Source organism: Podarcis pityusensis (genome assembly GCF_964106645.2).
Source record: "Podarcis pityusensis genome assembly, chromosome: 7".
NCBI classification, from domain to species: domain Eukaryota; kingdom Metazoa; phylum Chordata; class Lepidosauria; order Squamata; family Lacertidae; genus Podarcis; species Podarcis pityusensis.
Window position 1 is genome coordinate 7,431,429 of NC_138031.1, and position 23,021 is coordinate 7,454,449.

The following is a 23,021-nucleotide window of genomic DNA, read 5'->3' on the forward strand; positions in this document are numbered from 1 at the left end:
ATAATAATTTATTATTTATAACCCGCCTATCTGGCTGGGTTTTCTCAGCCACTCTGGGTGGCTATTACTATATTTAGTTTCTGCAAGAGTTTGTGTTTTTCAACAACTTTCCTTGATATGACATTTGTTGCACGTGCTTCATTATCAGCTTTCAACCACAGGAAATATCTCACCAATTACTATGCTTCTTTCTGCTCACATAGTTGCTGTGATCAAATCTCTTCATTTTGCTGTGAAGGGCGTTTTTTTGTATCTGCATGCATTTTGGGTGTGCGTATCAGAGCACAGAATCAACAATATGGTTTATCCCCTCACCCACAAATAGCAGATACTACAATCTGAAATATCTGTCAGGATCTTTAAATTGGATAATGACGCTTATCATTTGTGATGGTGGCAGCCCAGCTTTCTAATTTCCTGCCACTTGAAATTCTGCTGGTGTTTGCCACTCAGCACATAGGTTTGATTTACTTACAGCACAATTCCAATCAGAGGTCTGTTGGAATTAACAAGTTTGCAATAGGTGAACTCCAGACCTCCAGATATCCCCACAGTGGTTTCATGTAGATGTTAAATAATGTGGGGGATAGGCTTGAGCCCTGTGGAACCCCACATTGTATGGTGTCTGAAAAGCATTTCCCAAGCAACACCCTCTGGGAACGACCATCCAAGTAGGACTTGGAACCACAGCAAAGAGGTACCACCCACTCCTAGTTCGGACAGTCGCTTCAGAAAGATAACATGGTCAATGGTATCAAAAGCCACAGAGAGGTCAATAAGAATTAACAGGGACATGTTTCCCTTGTCTCTCTCTCTCTCAACAGGGGTCATCAAACAGGGCAACCAAAGTAGTTTCTTTGCCAAAACGGGGCCTAAACCTTGATTGAAATGGATCCAGAAAATCAGTTTCTTCCAAAAATGCCTGGATCTGGTCTGTGACCACTCATTCCAGAACGTTGCTCTGAAAAGGGAGATTAGCAACTGGCTGGTAGTCAGTTAGGTTTTCCAAATCCAGGGAAGGTTTCTTAAGGAGTGGTTTTACCACTGCCTCCTTCAAACGGCAAGGACCACCCCCTCTCATAAAGAGGACCAGCCAGCTGTTCCCTCCCTGCTGGTTTTTATCAGCCAAGAGGGGTAGGGGTCTAGAGTACAAGTGGTCACCCTGACCAATCCAAACACCTTGTCCACATACTTAAACTCTACCAACTGAAACTCATTCAACACAATAGGACTAGACTATGCTCTGGACACCCCATGAAATTCATTTGCTATAGCAGCAGAGTCAAAGTCTTGGTAGAGGCAAGTTATTTTATCTCCAAAATGCTTTGCAAACAAGTCACCCTCTTTCTTCCCAGTCAAGAAAACAAAGTCCAGAGAGTGGCCTGCCATCTGCGTTGCGCCACTGACATGTTGGGACAGCCCCATGATGTCCTGAGCTGCCCCAGAGTCAGCTGCCTTGGCATGGATGTTGAAGTCTCCCAGAACCAGCAGTCTGGAAATCCTCAATGCCACCTCTGAAACCAACTCTGTCAGCTCAAGCAGGGAGACTGCTGGGCAGCGAGGCGGGCGGTAAACCAGCAGAAGCCCTAATCTGTCCCGATTGTCCAATGCCAGGAACACACACTCTGTATGATAAAGATATACAAACTCTGAAATATAAGAATGTAGTGATGAAATAAAACTGAGCAATAAAGAAATGCATTCCCTAGGCTGGCACATTATGGAAGCTGTTGATGTGTATTTCTGCTCTTGCCACATTGCAAAAAAGAAAACGTTGGTTTTGCTTCTTGTGTTACTTCCCTTATCTTATATCAGCAGATTTCATATCAGTGTATTATTCAAGGCAACTGCTGTCCTCTTCTTAGAATGCAGTAAGGGGATACCAAGAATTACTGTAATAGGGAAGTGCTTCAGTTTCTTCAGAAAGTGTTTTTGGCTTGTCATCAACTGGGCCAATAGTTGCTCCTCAGCACCCATTTTTTGTTTCAGGTAAATAAGTCACTTTGACCAAGAAGGTGCTTTCCTGGCTTCCTCAGAGGTTACACAGTGGGTACTGGTGAATGGGCGCTGGGAGAACGGAGGTTAGTGACTGACACGGAAGAAGGGATCAATGATCTGGGGGTCCTTGTAACAGCCAGGAGACGAGTGTCAGAAGCAGGAGAAGCTGCAGGTTTGGAGAGAGAAGAACAGGTGCAGAAGAAGTGAGAGATAGGTGAGGCTGGTGTAGAGTCAAGGCCTTCCACATCTCCTCCTGCTTCCCCCCACCTCTCCTGCTCCACTGTCTCCCAGGGCAAGAGGGAGGAACAAAAACAGGTTGCATGGAATCTTCACCTGCTTGTGCACAACTTGGATGGGGGAGATGCATAAGAGAGGGTGGGGCTTCTTGGTTGCATAAACAGTCTTGTTGGGTGTACACCCAGAGTTAGCTAAGAGACGTAGGACTGATGGGCATGTTACTAAATTGTAAGTGTACAATTTAGAGTTAATTCCTCACTCTGGACATTCTTGACTGACAAATCCACACTTGACCTGAAGCTCACAGGGTAACCTTGGGCCGGCCTTTGCTTCTCAGACAAACCTGTCAAACAGGGTTGTTGTGATGTTCAAATGAGGAGGGGGGAAACCATGTACACCACCTTGAGCTCTTTGGAAAAGAAACAAATAAATGATAAGTAAATAAATCCAGGACTGAGGGACACACTCTCTGTTTAGTAACCTGAAAGCAGTTGCATGCTCTGCCTTTTTATTATCATCACCATCATCATCATCATCATCAATAATCTACTTACCAGATGCCCACCACATCACACTATGTGGAGGCAATGGATTTCCTTCCATGTTGGGATATCTAAAATAAAATAACTGCTATATATTACCAAAATAATTTTAAATGCTGTTACTTAGTTGTCAAAGTGGAAAAGACTGAAAAAGACGTTCACTAGAGCTGTGCACAGCCCAATCTATCTGCTCTATGACATTGATCCAGGGGTTACAAATGAGGGTGGCCCACTGGCCCACCCTGCATCTAATGGAGGTCCATCACTCATTCCTGCACCCAGTACTGAAGTATTGGGGGTTGGGGTTGGACAAGGCACCACCAGCCACCTATCACCACTCTGGATGCAGAGAGGAATATCAGAAAAGCCCTACTAGATCAGGCTAGTAGCCCATCTCATCTAACATCCAGTGGCCACCTAGATAACTCTGAAATGCCCAGAAGCAGAAACTGAGCTCAACAGTACTCTCCAAGATTGTGATTGCATCCACAGCCCTTAGTAAGAGACAAGACACAAAGGTTTGGGATTAAAATGGCAACAGCCTTGTTAAAGTCTTTCTCTTTATTAGTTTTTTTCTTGAATATTTCCTTATGTTACAAAACAAACAAACAGAGAAAAGTGCATGTTGTCTCCACTTTCAATTTATAGAGTCTTTTTCACAGTTTGCTTACCTGTAGTGAGAGACACTGTTGTCATAGACATTTTGTGGTTGGAGAGAAAGAGAGGGAAGGGAAAGAGGGAGAGAGATAATAATGATGATTAAAATGAAAAGAATGTGTAGCTTTTGTCAGATTTTTGTTTCTACCAGGAAGAGTTGAATTCCATATTTTCTTCTCTCCCTTTCTCTTAAAAAAGAAGTCAGTATGCATGCATGCAGCTTTAGTGGCACGTGACTATGGGAAGAGACTATAGCTCGTGGATTACAATGTACGTGTCACAGGCAGAGGGGCTTAATTAAGCTGTGACCTCTCCGGTTAAAAGGATAAAGGGGTGTGTGTGGAAGATTTCCTCTCCACGAGATCCTGGAAGATCCTCAGGAGTTCCTCTGTCACTCTGAGGAGACAGTGCTGAAGTAAGGGAACAGAAAAATCTGACTTGGCATAACATATCTTGATCTGGAAGAAATTTAAAGACTATTTACAGAAATATTGCAAAATTAATGAATGTTAGAATGATGTTGGAATGACGCTAGGTGGTTTAAGCAGTAATGCTATAAAGGTGTATGTAAAAAAGGATTGATAACAGATGAAAATTTAAAGTTATAGTATATTAAGTTAAAGGATCATGAGAAAACAAAGAGGGAAAGAAATTGCTGACTTAACTAATTGAATTGGAATACAAAAAAGGGAGGTATGAGGAGGTCAGGGAAACAAGGATATGAATGTAAGCTATGGAAAGATTGACCCATTTTTCTTTTTTTTTCTTTTTAAGTGTCTTTTATTCTTTTATTCTATATTTTGTATTTTGTATTTTTCTGGTATTTTTACTTTTTGTTTTTGTGTAATTCTTTTTTTCTCTGAAATTTTAATAAATATCATTTAAAAAAACACACACACACATCTTGATCTGTTTCTAATTCCTTACCTATTTTTGACAGACAAACCAACTGTTGATTAGCTGTAGAGTCTTAGCGAGGCAGACCATTAGAATTTCTACTGCAGCATTTCCTTCTCTGGCTTGTAGTGGCTCCCAAGATGTCACGAAGAACTTTCCCAAGCTGGTGAGCCAGAATCCTTCCAGGAGAACTACCCATGTACCCCTCTGCCACTCAGCTGTGGTCCCCCGCTTTCTTTTGCAAATGAACTACATCAGCTTGAGACATTCACATCCCTGTGAGAAACTGCTGATCAGCCATCTTTAGACATACAGTATGTGGAGGAGACAGCAAGAAGACACCTGCAAGAAGTTTAGGGCTGCATCCATTCCTCTTCATCCGTGTTAAACAGTTTTCCAACATTATGTGAGAGGAAGGATTTTGTTCATTGGTACTCAAGATAGCTAATTTAGGGTGAGATTCTTGACAAAGGCATTACTGAGAATCATGAGTCATCAAGTCTCAGAGGATGAACCAGACAACTACTCTGCAATGTAACTAGGAGAAATCTATTTATTGATTACAGTTATTCTTTGTTTTCATGTTGCCATGCTCAGGCTGGTCAATGGGGTCAGAGATACACAAGAAACCTAAAGATATGCATGCAATATTACATAAATTGTAAGAAGCAACATAAAGGAAAAAGAATTCAATGAAAGCCAGTAAGTTGGATGGAGGTCCCTTCTTTCCTGAGTGTTCAAGGTGATGTCCTAAGGCAGCAACATCAGTGGGTACTAGAGGAAAGGAGGATGGGCTCTGTCTTTGTTTTGGATTCTTCTCTGTCCTTTGACCTTGATATTTAGTCAGTCATATTCCTTTTCCTTGCACAATAAGGCAAAAAACATTCCATTCTTTTTCAGTTACAATTCCGTTTACAGTCTCTCTGCTCATGGCCTACAGGGTATATGGTGATCTTCTACTTTATGAATTTCCTTGGTGTGCCAGTCTATTCATTCTGTTATTCCTTGGTACTCCAGCTGTCATTCACTTATCCCATCATTCACATATATGGATCCCCGACCCCCTCAATTCTATTCACAGGATTTCCATGCTTTGCCACCAACCAGCAGAAATGTCTCATGCTTAACTGTAAGGTCCCCTATCCTCACTCACTCATTCCTTGTTTCTCGGTATGTTCCTGGAAATTACCTTTTCCCTTCCATCTCTAAAAACCTCAGTTCTCCTGCTTCAAAAAACAACTCTGCTCATTCTCCCTTGATACCTGCTAAATGTGGCACACACTATCTCAATATCTATTGTGGTGGAAAGCTTTTGGAAGCTGCATTCCAGTAGCAGGCATCCACATCCACATACACAAAAACAAGAAACACACCAGATCTCTATCACTCACTTGCAGTAAATTGGGCAATCACACAAAGTAGATTGAAAACACATTATCCTCCCCCACCCCCGATAATTCTGGGGACTTTAGTTTATTAAGGGCACTAGAAAATGTAGCTCTGTGAGTGGTAAATTAAGTTCCCAGAATACTTGGAGGGGCATAAGGTGCTTTCAATGTGGTTTCAGTGTATGATGTGTACCGAGCCACAGAGACATTGCTATTGGACCTAGAAATGGAGACCTTCTATATATCCCTGGGTTCATAGACTCATAGAACTGTAAAGTTGGAAGGTACCCCAAAGGTCATCTAGTCGAGCAGGAATCTCAACTAAAGCATGCATGACAGATGACCTTCCAACCTCTGCTTAAAAGCCTCCAATGAAGGGGAGTCCATAATCTCCTGAGGGAGTCTGTTCCACTGTTGTACAGCTCTTAGTGTCAGAAAGTTATTTCTGATGTTAAGTCATAATCTCTTTTCCTTCAACTTGGTTTTTCCAGATGTGGAATTGAAAAATAGGTTAATAACTCTCTTAGACCTAATTTTGGGAGGAGTCAAATTAATTTTGACAAAACTAGTAAATTATTTTTAGAAGTCTTTTTGGGAAGGTTTTCACATTCGTTGAGTATGCCTCTGAAAAGCTGTTTCTGGGAACCTCAAGTGAGGAGAGTGCAATTAATCTCTTTAATCACAGAGAGCCAGAATTTTTGTACTTTCCCACAATCCCACTAGAGATGCCTGTAAGTACCCATGAGCTGGCATCCCCTCCATGACGGTTGATACTGCTGTTTATAGAGGAACCCTTGAAACCAATGAGCATTAGATTGGGGAAGTGGGAATAATATTAATTGATTATATAAACTTCATGCACTGGAGAAGCAAAGGTACAGAGGAGTGCAAGGAAGATGGCTATTCTGGTTCACACTGAGAAGCTATTTTTTTTTACCATCCCCAGGGATAGAAGTGAGGCCTGCCTATAAAAATCCATCAGGAAATCTAAGATTTCACACAGTAGGAACCCTGCTAAGACGCCACTCATAGGCGGTCAAATCATAACTTTACTCTCTGTTCTGGATTTCTTGTCTTCTGTACAGTCTCCCACATCCTTAAACACCCTTGAGATTGCAGCTCTCATGGATACCCTGGAAGGACTCTTCCGTCCTCCTCTCCTTCCAACTAAAAAATAAATGATTGGGTTGATGCTGCTGTTTACAGAAGAACACCCAAAGCCGATTAGCATGAGACTGTGAAGGTGGGGGAAATAATAGCAATAGATTACATAAACTGCATTCAGTGGGAAAGCAAAGATGAGAAAGAAAAGGAGGGCAAGCAAGATAGCTGTGATGAGTTTTCCTTGCTTGTGTTGCTGTGCTTTACAGCACACTTTGATGAACAAGATCAGAGAAGAGATGAACATCAGAGGCGTACAAAGCAGAGCATTTACAAGCAGCTGGTAGTGTAAAAGGGATGCCCCAAATCTGCCAGTCATGCGGAGAGCGAAATGGATTGCAGAAAGCAGGAAGGAGAAGATCCATATTATAGCGCATATGATGGCAGATGAGTTTGGTCCCCGGTCAAATCGATGCCAAAGTGGGAAGAGGACAACTACACACCTGTCAACGCTGATAGCTGCCAGTAGATACTGACTGGTAGAATATGTGAAGCAAAAGAGTTCAAAAAATAATAGAAAAACGCTGTTGAGAATGTGAGATTCACTCATCACACGAAGGGTAGAAGCAAATGCAGCAGTACTGATTAGAGATAAAAGGACAGCAAAGTCAGCAATGGAAAGGTTCAGAACATAGGTGGTGAAAAGATTCCTCTGAATTTTGAAGCCAAGAAGCCAGATGACATACCCATTACCCAAAAGCCCCAAAATGCAAATAATGGCAATGAAGCTGTTGATTAAATACTTTGCTAATTTGGAGAAGACCAGATCATTCGATGCTACAAACTCAGCAAAAACAATGCTGGAGGCAGCAGTTGTGCTATAATTTAAATTTCTAAATATGATAGTCTCATTTGAGTTAAGATAATCAGGTATATCTCCAGAAGCACTGTAAGCTTCTGTTATTGCTCGACCATCTGGTTGCTTGACAATACCATTTACATAAATTTTAGCTTCGGTAATCCTTTCATGCCAATACCTGCAAAAAGAAAGAGAACAAGAGTAATCATTATTCTGCAGTCAGTCAAATGATCTACACAATGGGTACACAAGCCACACTACCTACAACCCTGACTCCTCATTTGTCAAAGTCACATTGATTTGGGTGCGACTGGGACTGGGAGCAACTTCCACTGAGTGAGTCTCTTACCTGATTCCCAACATTTCTTTCAAAAACTCCCAAGTCAATGGTGGCCACACCATGCCTTTACATTATTATGATAAACATTGATGGCCACCCAAAGAATCCTGGGAGTTGTAGTTTGTTAAAGGCACTGAGAGTGCTTGGGAGATCCCTATTCCCACCACAGTGCTACAATTCCGAGAGTTCCATGTGCAAAGAGTTTGAGCGTTAATCCACCCTAAGATTAAAGGACGACTGGGAGAACCATGCATGGCACCATGAGCTCATAATAATAATAATAATAATAATAATAATAATAATAATAATTTATATACTACCCTATATCCAGAGGTCTCAGGGCTGTTCACAGAATAAAATCAAGATATAAAACCACAAAATACATAATAAAAATAAAAACAACAACCCAATAGCCCCCCCCCCCCAAACCACATTTTAAAAGGGCATAGGATGTAAATCGGATCAACCAAAGGCCTGGTTAAAAAGGAACGTTTTTGCCTGGTGCCTAAAGGTGTATAATGAAGGTGCCAGGCAAACTTCCCTGGGGGGAGCATTGCACAGATGGGGAGCCACTGCAGAGAAGGCCCTGCTCTTGTGTTGCCCGTTCTCTTTAGAGAAAAAGGTGTGAGATAAATGTGATAAATAAACAAAAAATTATAAAATAAATCTGGAGGGTGGAATTCTGAAGGTCACATCCTCTTTTTAGTAACCTGACAGAGGCCACATTCTCTGCCTTATTATTTTTATTATTATTGTATATACTTACCAGATGTCCGTCACATCCAGTTCCCTTGTGGTGTTAAAATGATGTATAGAATTTCCTTCCATGGTGGGATACCTAAATAAAATAACTACTATAAACTATGAGAATGATTTCAAGTGTTGTAAATCAAAGTTATGACTTTATTAAAAAGTAGAAGAGATTGGCAGATGTTCACTAGAGCTGTGCAAAACCATCCGCCCCATGACATTGATCCAGGGGTTCCTGAATCAGGGCAGACCAAGCTGGTTCAACCTGAAGATGAACTGCCCCACCCTGGACCCAATTCTGAAGTTTGGAGAAGGAGTTGGACACCACACTGGATGCAGAGAGGGACACCAGAAAAGCCCAGATGGATGACGCAAGTGGCCCATCTAGTGCAGCTTCGTGTTCTCACAGTGGCCAGCTAGATGCCTCTGGAATAGCCAGACGGAGAAGCTGAGCCCAAGAGCACCCTCTCAGATTGTGACTGCACCCATACAAGACACAAAGGATTGGGATTAAAATGACAATAGCCTTATTAAAGTCTACTTGAAGGGTCTGCAAAGGACTAGAATTACGAAAGCTTCAAAGCATTCCAGGCTCCTATAAATCTGAAACAGTGTAATCTATAGCTTAATCCTTGGATATGTGGGTGAGCTCCCTTGGCTCATGGCCTCAGAGTAGTTAACTCTCTAGCCAAGCTGTTGCTGTCTAGGGACAAATCTAGGGACGCGGGTGGCGCTGTGGGTTAAACTAGGACTTGCCGATCAGAAGGTCGGCGGTTCGAATCCCCGTGATGGAGTGAGCTCCTGTTGCTCAGTCCCTGCTCCTGCCAAAGTGCAAGTAGATAAATAGTGCACATCAAAGTGCAAGTAGATAAATAGGTACTGCTCCAGTGGGAAGGTAAACGGCGTTTCCGTGCGCTGCTCTGGTTCACCAAAAGCGGCTTAGTCATGCTGGCCACATGACCCTGAAGCCTGCTCCCTCCGTCAATAAAGCGAGATGAGTGCCGCAACCCCAGAGTCGGCCACAACTGGACCTAATGGTCAGGGGCTCTTTACCTTTACCTTGGGAGACAGCTACTCTGTCACATTTAGCAGGGAGAAAATTTGTCCTCTCAACTTTATTTATTACATTTTTATGTGGTGATTATATATTTTGTTAACTTTGGGGGGAAATTAGCTCATTTTTTGCTATTATTTTGATATCCAATGACAAAACTATTGTTTAAATCTGGATAAGCAGATAAGTCTCTAGAACCATCATAACAGCTGAAGTTCTGAAACAATCTTGTGGGTCTAAATGAAATTAAAGAGATTACTCTTCAGAATAGTGCTTCCATAGAGAAAGAGAGCAAGGAGAATGACTTCCATTTATGGTGCCTGGAATCTCATGCATCAAAATATTCATAATGCTTCTTATGAAACTTCCACAGCCAATCCTAAGTAGTCGTCTCTCTCTTTCTCCCTCTCTCTTTGCACCCCTATTCTCTTTTTCTTGATATATGATCACACCCCTTTTTTCTCCTCGTTAGGGCAACAAGAAGTCCTTCCAAAGTCTTCAATCTAGGCATATTTAGGGCCATTCAAGTGTTTGGGTTGCATTCAGCTAATGTTCACCCAGACTAAGCCTACTAAAATCAATGGCCATTATTAATTTAGATCCGTTAATTTCAATGGGTTTCAATGGAATTTCATTTTAGGAAACTTAAAGAACTTTTTAATTTCATTTATTACAAAATAATTTGAGGTTTTGTTTTGTTTTTTTACGATCAAGCAGTGCATATATTTTATGAAATAAGTATATAATTTTAGGAGATTTTAATTAGGCATCAGATTTTGATACAGAATAAAACTTCCCTGTCACCAGTCCTTGGAGCTTATTCACTTGCAAGTGATATGTGGTTTTCATCTAAGCAAGTTTTACCATTATTGAAAGATACATGCACACAGCTGTACACATGTATTACAAGAATAAAATTATATCAGCATATACTAAAGAATCAGGAGGCATTTCTCATTTAGTAAAGGTTAAAAGTAGCAGTGGTGCCCTCTCAGCCTAGGATCCCATATGCTCCAGCTCTTTGCCCTGGTAGACCAGGTCTAAAAGAATCTTCTTTGGTGATCACTTGTAGCCGAGTAAGATTGTCTTCCATAAACACAGCCTAAAAGGATCACCCCAGCCTTTGACCTGTTATACTTCTAACAGAAGACTCTGGGGACTCTGGCTGAAAAACACATACCCCCCCTTGCCACTCAGATATGGTTGCCCTCCTGCTTTTGCGAACGAGCTACATCAACTTGAGAAATTCACATACCTAGGAGAAACTGCTGATCAGCAATCTTTAGACAGATACTTGGGAGGCAGCAGCAAGAGGTATAATATTCTGTGCTGGAAGATGTGCAGAAATAAATGCAACTACAAAGAAAAGAAAAGAACTGACATGTCATCAAAGTTCCCTGGAAACTGTTTAGAGCTCCACCCCTTCCTCTTAATTTGTGCTCAGTTTGCAAACATCATATGGCAGGAAGAATTTTGCTCGTTGGTTATCAAGATAGCTAGTTTAGGAGGAAATTTATGACTCGAAGGTCCTAGAAAGACATTACTGAGAAATGTGGGTCAGAAAGTCACAGAGAAGGAAGAACCAGGGGATTGGTTTGTGATTGATTTGTTTTGCTTTGGCTCTATTATGTATTTTTATTTTGTGAACCACCCTGAGGTCTTTGGATGAAGGGCAGTATACAAATTTAATAAATAACAAATAGTAATAATAATAGCTCTGTCATGTAATTGGGAGAAATATCTTTATTTATTACTGAGAGTTATGCCTTGCCCTTATTTTACCATGCTCAAACTAGTTAACAGGGTCACACAAAAACTTATGTCAAATTTAGAAAGCCTCATAATTGTGGGGACTGTAGATTGTTAGGATGCTGAGATCTGCAACTCATAAAAAACGCCCCATAATTCTTGAGGTTCTTGCGGGGGCGGATAATGTAATTTCAGTGTATGGTGTATACAGAATCTCACAGACATAGCAGCTCAGTCTATGGGATGATTGATTGAAAGTTGTCAGATCTCATAGATGATGGCAGCTGACGGAACCTCAGCTGCCCCAAAATGGAAAAGCTTGCAGGGTTTGTGATTTTCACTTTGGTATGAAAATATGTGCAGTTTAGCATTAGCCAAAGAAACACGTTACATTATTTTAAATATCTCTTGAAAGCCTGAGCTCACTCTGAGCTTTGACCTACCTGACCTTCTCCCTGCAGCTGTTGGCTACACGTGTACATTATACTCTTCCTTTCTGATTTTCTTTTTCTTCCATTTCGTATACATTCCCTTCTTACACCTCAGCTTATCTGTAATGATACTTTCCACCTTCCTTTCTGAGTGCATGCCAACTACACTCAGCTTTCCCATGCTTTTGTATCATTAAACCAAACAGGTTATTGTGGAGGTAATGCTCCACTTTGCGAAGGCAAACCTCACACCAGACAAAAACAGTATGTGAAGGAGCGTTGCGCCTGCTTTCCCTGACCTTTTGCCTTCTTGGCTAGAAAACAGGGTTTTCCCCCTGACCGTTTGTCCTCTCACAAATCACAGATTTGTTTACTAGACATAACGCCTGGCTGGAGCATGACCGGGGACGCAGACATATTCAAGTATCAGGGAACATAAAGGTAAAGGTAAAGGGACCCCTGACCATTAGGTCCAGTTGTGACCTACTGTGGGGTTGCAGCGCTCATCTCGCTTTATTGGCCAAGGAAGCCGGCGTACAGCTTCCGGGTCACGTGGCCAGCATGACTAAGTCGCTTCTGGTGAACCAGAGCAGCGCACAGAAACGCCGTTTACCTTCCCGCCGGAGCGGTACCTATTTATCTACTTGCACTTTGACGTGCTTTTCAACTGCTAGGTTGGCAGGAGCAGGGACCGAGCAACGGGAGTTCACCCCGTCGCGGGTATTCAAACCGCTGACCTTCTGATCGGCAAGTCCTAGGCTCTGTGGTTTAACCCATAGTGCCACCCGTGTCCCTTGCTGGAAATGTACTTAGATGGAAATACATCATGTTCAGGGTGGTTTCACTACTGTTTCCAATTGTTGACTTCTGCTAATAAAAGGAGCCTCTACAGAGCTAGCTGGCAGCTTGTTTGGAGCATGCTTGCCAGCTTGCTTCTGCACAGCTCACCTGCATCCAACCTCCTGTCGTCTTACTTCTAAGCTTCCCAGTGCTTCCACTTCATCACTCAGTTCCTCTCTGTTGTTGAGGACCAGATCCCCTTTGTTGCTTCTTACACCTTCTGGGCATTCATATTGTCAGTGAGGCAATGGAGGGATTTGTTGGACCTTACATTATGGGCAGAGTTTGAGTTCTGACAGATATCTGGGTAGTTGAAGTCTCCCATCACTAGTATATCTCCCCTGGAGTGAATGATCTTCACTGAGACACCACTCCTGCGTCACTGTTCCAGAACATGCCAATCTTCATCTTGCCCAGTGCATGAAAGTGAGGGTAGGCAGGCATCAAGTTCAAATCACCACTCTGCCATGAAGCTCACTGTATGACACTGTGGTAATTGTCAAGGAGGGGGTCGCTTTCCCGAGTCCTCCGTCCAAACTTCTAATAACTCACACTTAGGCACCAAATGGGTTATCAGGCTTTATTGACATCTCCTTTGGCACCAGCTACAGACATCAAATTGCAGTCTAATCTACAACGTGTTTTCTCCCCCTTTTCGGCAGGTTAACTCGAAGGTTTATAGGGCTGAGGAATGCTGACAGCCCCATCACCTGCTCCCACCTGGGGGACTAATTGTTAACACCTGCCTGAGGGACCCCAGCCAGCAATACTTGCTTACAGAATCACTCCTTAATGACAGTAATCACTATACTTTTAACTGTGTGATCAGTACATGCTGTTTGAAATCATCTGGCTGTTTACTTGAGAGTAAGTTGCAACAAGCTTCTCCCTGAATTGAACAGGGAAACAAACCACAGACTTAATATTACAACCAATCACTCAGTAGTTTGTGGTCTTCCTTTATATTCTTTTACAGGCTTGAAAATGTACCGCTGAACAAAAATCTAAGTTTGTGAACACCAGTGATGAGATATGAATGAGATGTGGTTATTAACACAGTTCTATGCATTTAACTGAGAGGTGAGCACAGGACTGGAATCTCCTGGGGGGGACACACACACACACTATGGGTTTCTGTAAACTATTTAGATGTTGCTACAGGCTTTTATGTTTTTATGTTTTGTAAGTCACTGGAAATTAAGATGTATGTAAATTAATAAATTATTATAATAATTTAATTGCATGTATAAAATGGTTCAAAATCCCTTTCAATATACATGCTCTAAAAGGTGTGTTCCATTATGTCTTTTTTTCCCCCCTGACAAAAACCATATTCTTTCTGCCAAAGAATTTGGAGTGAAATATGAGGCTTTCATGTAGTTCATTCCCCTTTGCAAAGAATCTGTTTTCTACACAATTAAGCAAATCTTACCCACCTCACAGCCTGCTGAAGAAGCAACCTGGTTGTGTGTGTGTGTGTCATTCTACCCAGGTGGCTCTTTACTATATCAGAAATGATACAGAAAACCTCATAGTAGATTCATTTGAAATAATAAAATAGCAAGAACAGATAAAACAAACACCAAGAAATAAAACCTAAACATTAGGAAGAACTTCCTGACAGTAGGAGCTGTTCGACAGTGGAATTTGCTGCCAAGGAGTGTGGTGGAGTCTCCTTCTTTGGAGGTCTTTAAGCAGAGGCTTGACAACCATATGTCAGGAGTGCTCTGATGGTGTTTCCTGCTTGGCAGGGGGTTGGACTCGATGGCCCTTGTGGTCTCTTCCAACTCTATGATTCTATGATTCTAAAAGCAGTTCTCATCAGTAGTTGAAAAAAGGAAATGGGGGAGGACCATCTCTGTGTTTCTCTAGGCATATAGAATCAATGGTAGACCTACAGCAGGTGAAATGCCAAAAGGAAACTACAGCAATATAACAAGAGGTAGAAAAATGAAGCTTTCTGATTCATTCTTTTGAAAGCATCATTTCTGGATTCAGACCCAGAATTCTAGCTCGTCTCTGCGAGTGGCAGCCGGTACGGACGCCCATATGGATGGTGTGCAAGAATGGCAGCCCGTACAGACGCCACACAAGCGGTACCCATACAGACTGCGTGTGCCCTCGGCCGCTCTACAGCTGGGGAGAGGCAAGGGCCATCTTGTCACACACACACTCCGAGTGGCACCCAGGGCAGACCGCCCCCACCGCCCCCCCCCCCACTTTGTGCGCCCCTGGCTGTATACGCGAATTTAGATGTCACTATTTCAAATAAAAGAAAGAAAGTAAATGGGAAAGCAAAGATGAGGAAGAAGAGCTCAAGAAAGAAGACTCTTAAAACCTTTCCCTGCTTCCTCTGTTGTGATCCAGAGCAAAGTTTTATCAACAGGGTCAGAGAGGAGATGGTCGCTAGTTGGAGGCAAATTATGGCAGTATCCAAAACAAGTAAAAAACGGAAAGGTTTTCAGCAAATGCAATATCAACAGTAGAGGGAATGACACTGAGCAGGAAAGAAAGGCTCCATATTATGGCACCAAAATGGTGGACAAGCATGGAGGCTGGTGGAATCAATACCAAATTGGGAAGAAGACAGAAACACACCTTTCAGTGCTAATGGCTGTCAACAGAAATAGACCAGTGATGTACATGAGGAAAAAGTAAGAAGAAAGGAACCCTTGCAACAAATCAGAAGAGATAAGTATATCCACAAAGAAAAATACCAGCTTCGTTACTGGAGAAAAATAAAGTATATAAGGACGCCAAGCTCAGCCACAGCCAAATTCAGAATGAAGATGGTGAAACAATTCCTTTTCATGCCAAAGCTGAGAAGCTAGATGACAGTTACATCCTCCATAAGTCCAAAAATGCTAATAACTGAAATAAAGGCAGGGTTAATAAGGTCTATGATATTCCATAATTAATATGTTCATAGTTTGGGAGCCCAGTTGCACTGTCTCCTTATCTTCCCCTACAGTACCCAAAGGGGACAAGGCTTGCGGGCTATAATTGCTCCTCATGTTCAATCTCTGCTTTTGAGCTGCTTCTTGTATGAATCCTCCTCCTAGGAGAAAAGAGACAAAAGTGAAGTCAGTGCCCATTAAATAAAACTCAACCATATTACTTTTGTATAAAGATTTCCCATCCCTCTGATCCATTCCAGTAGCTGGAGTTGGTGGAACAAAGTTGTTGGTGGAACAAAGCTTTGTTGAGCAACCAGAAAGTGTGACATTCAAGGGTTTAATTAATTTGCTCTACTTTGAAATCCTGAGTAACAAACCCTAAGCAGTTAAGAGGGAAAGAGGGGGAAACTGCCAGCGGCAGGCAATTTTAAAATTTAAACCACACAGAGATAGCAAGAACAGAGGAGCAGCACCACATAGTGGTAGGAGGGGAAATGAGGCAGAAGAGGAACCCCTGGAGGATCATGACACAAAAAAACAGGGCTATCAGGAGCTATGCTGTGTCTCTGGAGCTACAAAATTGATTCCATGCCTTCACCTCAGAGGAAGGAAGGAAGTATTGCTGGCCCACCTTTGAGATTTACAGTTGGAGATCATAAAATCTTCTTCAACATTCTCTTTTGATGAACCCCCAAAGTGGAACTCCCCCCCCCCCATACATTTATGCAAGAGGAAAGATTTTCTTGGTCAGGCACAGACTCTCATACAATGTTGTTTAGTTGTTTAGTCGTGTTCGACTCTTCGTGACCCCATGGACCAGAGCACGCCAGGCACTCCTGTCTTCCACTGCCTCCCACAGTTTGGTCAAACTCATGCTGGTAGCTTCGAGAACACTGTCCAATCATCTTGTCCTCTGTCGTCCCCTTCTCCTTGTGCCCTCCATCTTTCCCAGCATCAGGGTCTTTTCCAGGGAGTCTTCTCTTCTCATGAGATTGCCAAAGTATTGGAGCCTCAGCTTCACGATCTGTCCTTCCAGTGAGCACTCAGGGCTAATTTCCTTAAGAATGGATGAGTTTGATCTTCTTGCAGTCCATGGGACTCTCAAGAGTCTCCTCCAGCACCATAATTCAAAAGCATCAATTCTTCGGTGATCAGCCTCCTTAATGGTCCAGCTCGCACTTCCATACATCACTGCTGGGAAAACCATGGCTTTAACAATACAGACATTTGTTGGCAAGGTGATGTTTCTGCTTTCATACAATAACAGATCCTTAATATCCATGCACAATCAGTCATGCAAACACACGCAAAATGCAACAATTGCACATGTAAACAGAGAGCTTCTTCATGTCCCTCAGTTGTTAGTGGATTTGAATTCAGAAAACATTTGGTGGCTCTATCAGAAAACAGCAGGGTTCCATCCATTCTTAAGCAGTTTCTCAACATTGTGTTGCAGGAAGATGTTATTCCCCTTTTTATCAATAGCTAATTTGAGAGGTGCATCTTGCCTTTTAAGTCTTGATCCCGTGGAAAGACAATCTTCAGGAATTGTATTCCAGTTTATCCAAAGCTCAGCCATAAGAACCAGACACTTTGCCCATCTCTCACATATTCGGGATATCCACTCTCCACAAATTCCAATCACTGGAATATTTCATTGTAAGGTTCTCCATCCCGACTCTCACTTCTTGCTTCTTTGTTGTGCTTTGGCATCCGTCTCGTGAGTCAATGGAGGAGGACACCTTTGGAGGTGAGGTCAAGCAGTTGGACAGTTGCAGCGCCTGCTGTGGCTGTAGCTTCTTTCTATATTCCTGCCAATTATCTCTTCCCTTCCACCTCTATCAACTTCAACTGACCCAAGTTCTCCTGCTGCAAAAATCAATCTGAATATATACTGTGGTGGAAAACTTTTGTGGGGTTCATTTCAAGAGCAGGAGCACGCGCGCGCGCGCACACACACACACACACACACACACACAGACTAAATCAGGCAATCAAATCAGGTAATCCTTTATCATGCCTTTGGTTGTCAGTGGCTGGGAATTTAAAGCAGGGAAACTGCTGTTGCCCAGGTTCTGCTTGCAGGCTATTCATAGGCATTTGACTGGCTATAATTAGAAAAGGATGCTGCACCACATGGGGTAATGGCTTGACCCTAGAGTTCTTATGTGTGTTTGATGAGCTTTGAGCATTTAAGACATCTTTGGATGTCTATCAAAGAATAAGCTACACACTCCTGCCACAAATGTACTTTTGAAACATAAATGGACTTTAAAAGCACCTTGTCTTCTCAAATCCCAGATAAGGTTGGACTCTTTGCTACCATTTTCACTGGATCTTTGAAGAGAAAGAAAAGTGTGGCAGATATTCTAGAACAATCTAAAGAGTAACTATATATTTTCTGAGGTTCAGGAAGGAGCGAATGCATTATTTACAACCACTTTTTGGAGGTGGTCTGAAGGCTGGCCACTTTGCTTCACTTTGCTAGAGGTCCTGGAAACATAGCTGAAAACCTAGTCTTCTGGTAAATAAATATTTTTGGCGTATTTACTTTTTAAAAATATTTCCCCCCCTTCCAGTAGCATCTTAGAGACCAAGTTTGTTATTGGTATGAGCTTTTGTGTGCATGCACACTTTTTCAGATACACTGAAACAGAAGTCACCAGACCCTTATATATAGTGAGAGGGTGGGGAGGGGTATTACTCAGAAGGGTGGTGGGAATGGGTGATTATCTGATAGGTGTGGTAAACCTGTTGACAACTACAGATGGGTAGCCGTGTTGGTCTGCCATAGTTGAAATGGCAGACCAACAAAGGAATTTCAGAAATAGACTGGAAAGAGAAGCTGCTGAATTACAACTCATTACCAAACTTAAAACAATGGAGAAACCTGGTCTGAACAGAGACATCGGATTCTTATCTCATTATACATGACTAAGCCATTTCTCACCTTCTCACCCCTTGCCTTTTCCTGTAAGACCTATTACAGTCGTTAAGAGTCGTCAACAGGCTCATCTCAGCTATCTGCCAATCTCCGATTCCCACCACCCTTCTAAGTAATACCCCTCCCCACCTTCTCAATATATAGAAGGATCTGGTAACTTCTGTTTCAGTGTATCTGAAGAAGTGTGCATGCACACGAAAGCTTATACCAAGAACTAACTTAGTTGGTCTTTAAGGTGCTACAGGAAGGAATTTTTTTATGTTGACAACTGTTAACGACTGCAATTGGTCTTACAGGAAAAAGCAAGGGGTGAGATGGCTCAAAATGGCTTTATCATGTATAATGAGATAAGAATCAAATGTCTCTATTCAGACATCCTTTTTTTAAAGGACTCAAAGAACCAGGGAAGAAGGATTAGATGGTTCTGGAAGTTAAGAGTCAATCCAAGGACACCATTATTGGCAGCTTCGTTGTATACATGTAAAGAATGTTTTATAGACATTTAATTTTAGAAGACTTTAATTAGGTACCAAACGTTGATCCAGATGTGCCTAAATAAATAAATAAATAAATAAATAAATTCCCTATCACGTTTTTATTGGTCCTTGGAGCTTGTTCAATATCCAGCTTTGAGGTTATCATACAAACAAGTTTGACACAGAAGCTCCTTCAAAGTGCCCCCAAACAATTCACTTCTGCTTGTTTCATTGTCCGCTAGTTCCTCTTTCCCCATTCTCACCACAGCCCTGTTGCACCACTTCCTATTCTAGTTACAGATAGGTAGCCGTGTTGGTCAGCCATAGTCAAAATAAAAAAAATCCTTCCAGTAGCACCTTTAAGACCAACTAAGTTAGTTCTTGGTATGAGCTTTCGTGTGCAAGCACACTTCTTCAGATACACTGAAACAGAAGTTGCCAGATCCTTCTATATAGTGAGAAGGTGGGGAGGGGTATTACTCAGAAGGGTGGTGGGAATGGGAGATTGGCAGATAGCTGAGATGAGCCTGCTGACGACTCTTAACGACTGTAATAGGTCTTACAGGAAAAGGCAAGGGGTGAGAAGGTGAGAAATGGCTTAGTCATGTATAATGGGATAAGAATCCAATGTCTTTGTTCAAACCAGGTCTCTCCATGGTTTTAAGTTTGGTAATGAGTTGCAATTCAGCAGCTTCTCTTTCCAGTCTATTTCTGAAATTCCTTTGTAGTAAAACAGCTACTTTGAGATCTTGTATAGAATGTCCTGGGAGATTGAAGTGTTCTCCTACTGGTTTCTCTGTTTTGTGATTCTTGATGTCAGATTTATGTCCATTTATTCTTTGGCGTAAGGTTTGGCCTGTTTGTCCAATATAGAGAGCTGAAGGACACTGTTGGCATTTGATGCCATACACAATGTTAGATGATGAGCAATTGAATAGTCCCGAGATGGTATGTGTGATGTTGTTGGGGCCAGTAATGGTGTTGTCCGGGTGTATGTGGCAGCAAAGTTGGCATCTGGGTTTATTGCAGGCTCTGGTGCCAGTGTCCGTGTTAAGTCTGGTTGTAGTATTATTGTGGGTTAGGAGTTGTTTAAGATTGGGTGGCTGTCTGTAGGCAATGAAAGGTCTTCCTCCCAGAGCTTGAGAAAGAGAACTGTCATTGTCCAGGAGAGGTTGTAGATCTCTGATGATGCGTTGTACTGTTTTAACTTGGGAGCTGTATGTGATGACTAGAGGTGTTCTGTTATTTTCTTTTTTGGGTCTGTCTTGCAGCAAGTTCTCTCTGGGTATAAGTCTGGCTCTGTTGATCTGTTGTCTAACTTCATCTGCTGGGTATTTTAGTTCTGAAAAGGTTTGCTGTAGATCTCTTAGGTGAGAGTCTCTGTCTGTAGAATTGGAACAGATGCGGCTGTAACGTAGTGCCTGGCTATATACAATGGACTGTTTGGTATGTTTGGGATGGTAGCTAGAGGCATGTAGATATGTTTGTCGGTCAGTTGGTTTACGGTATAAGGTGGTGTCTATGCGCCCATCCTGTATTTTTATAGTAGTGTCCAAAAAATGTATTTCTTGCATAGATTGATTCATTGTAAGGTTGATTGTGGGGTGAAAATCATTAAATTTCTGGTGAAAGGTGTCCAGGGTCTGTTGACCATGTGTCCAGATGATAAAAATATCGTCAATGTATCGCAGGTACAAGAGAGGTTTGAGTGGGTAGGAGTTTAGGAAACGTTGTTCTAAATCTGCCATGAAGATGTTGGCATACTGTGGGGCCATGCGGGTGCCCATTGCTGTGCCGCTGATCTGAAGGAACAGGTCATCACCGAATTTGAAGTTGTTGTGGGTAAGGACAAATTGGCAGAGTTTGGTGGCAAGGTCCGCTGTGGTTTTATCTGAAATGGTGTTCCTTATAGCTTGTAAACCATCGTTGTGTGGGATGTTGGTATACAGAGATTCCACATCCATAGTAGCTAGTATAGTATTGTTGGGAAGATTATTTAAAGATTGTATTTTCCTCAGAAAATCTGTGGTGTCACGTACATAGCTGGGAGCACTGATGGCATATGGTTTCAGAACAGAGTCCATATAACCGGAGACACCCACTGTAATAGTGCCAATACCTGAAATGATGGGGCGTCCTGGATTTCCTGGTTTGTGTATTTTAGGTAGAAGATAGAAAGTTCCTGGTCGAGGTTCTGTTGGTGTGTTGGTGAGGATCTGTTCTTGGATGTGTGGGGGTAGCTCCTTAACAATCTTGTTCAGTTCTTTCTTGTATTCTTGTGTGGGGTCTGAGTCCAATTTTGTGTAAAAGGCGGTATTGGAAAGTTGTCTGTGAGCCTCCTGAATGTAGTCAGTTTTGTTCATGATGACGACAGCTCCACCTTTGTCTGCTTCTTTAATTATAATGTCTGGGTTGTTTCTGAGATTATCTATGGCTCTCCTTTCAGCATGGTTTAGATTTTGTTGTAAGCGATGGTGTTTTCTGGTCACATCTGTTTGGATTCTGTGGCGGAAGCAGTCAATGTATAAGTCCAGTGTGGTATTGCGTCCATCAGGAGGGGTCCATGTGGAGTCCCTTTTTGTGTAACACTTTTTCAGAGGTAGTTGGTGGTCAGTGTTCTGTTGGGAGGGTGGTGGTTGTTCTCCAGTGGGTTGAGAGGTGTTGTGTTGTGAAGTTGTTGTTTGTTCTGATTTGTCTTGTTGTTGTGTGTGTTGAAAATACTCCTTCAGGCATAAACGGCGGAAAAATGCTTCCAAGTCCCCGTAGAACTGAATCATGTGTGGGGATTTGGCAGGGCAGAATGACAGTCCACGTGAAAGGACTGATTCCTCGGCTGGGCTGAGTGCTTGCTGTGAGAGATTGACAATATTGTTGATCTTGTTTTGATTAGTAGCCTGTAGGTTGGAAAGGTTAGAGAGTTTCTTGTTTTTCTGTTTTTTCAGTAGCTCCAGTTGAGAGTGGTAAATATTTTGTTTTTCCTTTTGGAACTCTTGCCAAGCTTGGTGGTTCCTGATAGAGTTGTCTAATACAAGGAGTTCCTCCTTTATTAGCTTCTGTTTAGAGTAGAGAACGCTGATCAGATGTTTGAGCAGCTTCTTAGAGAAAGTGTTGCATAGTTTTCTTGCATATTCAGTGGGATACGTGGATTGTAGAGGGTTCTTAATTCTAAGACCCTTGGGTATAATGTCCAGCAGGCTCATCTCAGCTATCTGCCAATCTCCCATTCCCACCACCCTTCTGAGTAATACCCCTCCCCACCTTCTCACTATATAGAAGGATCTGGCAACTTCTGTTTCAGTGTATCTGAAGAAGTGTGCTTGCACACGAAAGCTCATACCAAGAACTAACTTAGTTGGTCTTAAAGGTGCTACTGGAAGGATTTCACTTCCTATTCTGTTACAGTCAGCACTTCATTGTTAAGGGTGAAACAGAAAAGTGTGAAACAGGAAAGCAGACATCACAGAGTCATTCAAGAGAAATGAATGGTGATGTTACGATGACTCATGTGGACAATTTGGTTGTGTATTTTCATTATTGATTGTTTCTGACTACTTTTGTTATACCTGTAATTACATACCATATTTTGTGCTCTATAAGACTCACTTTTTCCCTCCTAAAAAGTAAGGGGAAATGTGTGTGCGTCTTATGGAGCAAATGCAGGCTGCGCAGCTATCACAGACGCCAGAACAGCAAGAGGGATTGCTGCTTTTACTGCGCAGCAATCCCTCTTGCTGTTCTGGCTTCTGAGATTCAGAATATTTGTTTTATTGTTTTCCTCCTCCAAAAACTAGGTGCGTCTTATAGAGCGAAAAATACAGTATTTTTCTTCAGGTGGTAAGCTGCCTTGAGCATGATTTCAAC

The 23,021-nt window shown here is 42.2% G+C and overlaps 1 protein-coding gene across 3 annotated transcripts; it reads right to left on the bottom strand.

The window, feature by feature from the left end:
- Window positions 1-4,862: 4,862 nt before the first annotated feature.
- Window positions 4,863-11,232, bottom strand: LOC308480837 (mas-related G-protein coupled receptor member H-like). Of its 3 annotated transcripts, XR_013988275.1 has the most exons (4): window positions 11,079-11,232; window positions 8,786-8,857; window positions 5,594-7,857; window positions 4,863-5,544 (listed from the first exon to the last, which is right to left on the bottom strand). XR_013988275.1 is itself a non-coding variant. In XM_081012734.1 (3 exons), exons 2-3 carry the CDS (start codon window positions 8,845-8,847, stop codon window positions 6,756-6,758), a joined length of 1,164 nt encoding a protein of 387 aa, XP_080868860.1. In that variant the 5' UTR covers window positions 8,848-8,857; window positions 11,079-11,232; the 3' UTR covers window positions 4,863-6,755. The 3 variants fall into 3 exon arrangements, 2 of the variants coding, with proteins under 2 accessions (XP_080868860.1, XP_080868861.1); XM_081012734.1 differs by having other exon boundaries at window positions 4,863-7,857; XM_081012735.1 differs by lacking the exon at window positions 11,079-11,232 and having other exon boundaries at window positions 4,863-7,857; window positions 8,786-9,533.
- Window positions 11,233-23,021: the final 11,789 nt, after the last annotated feature.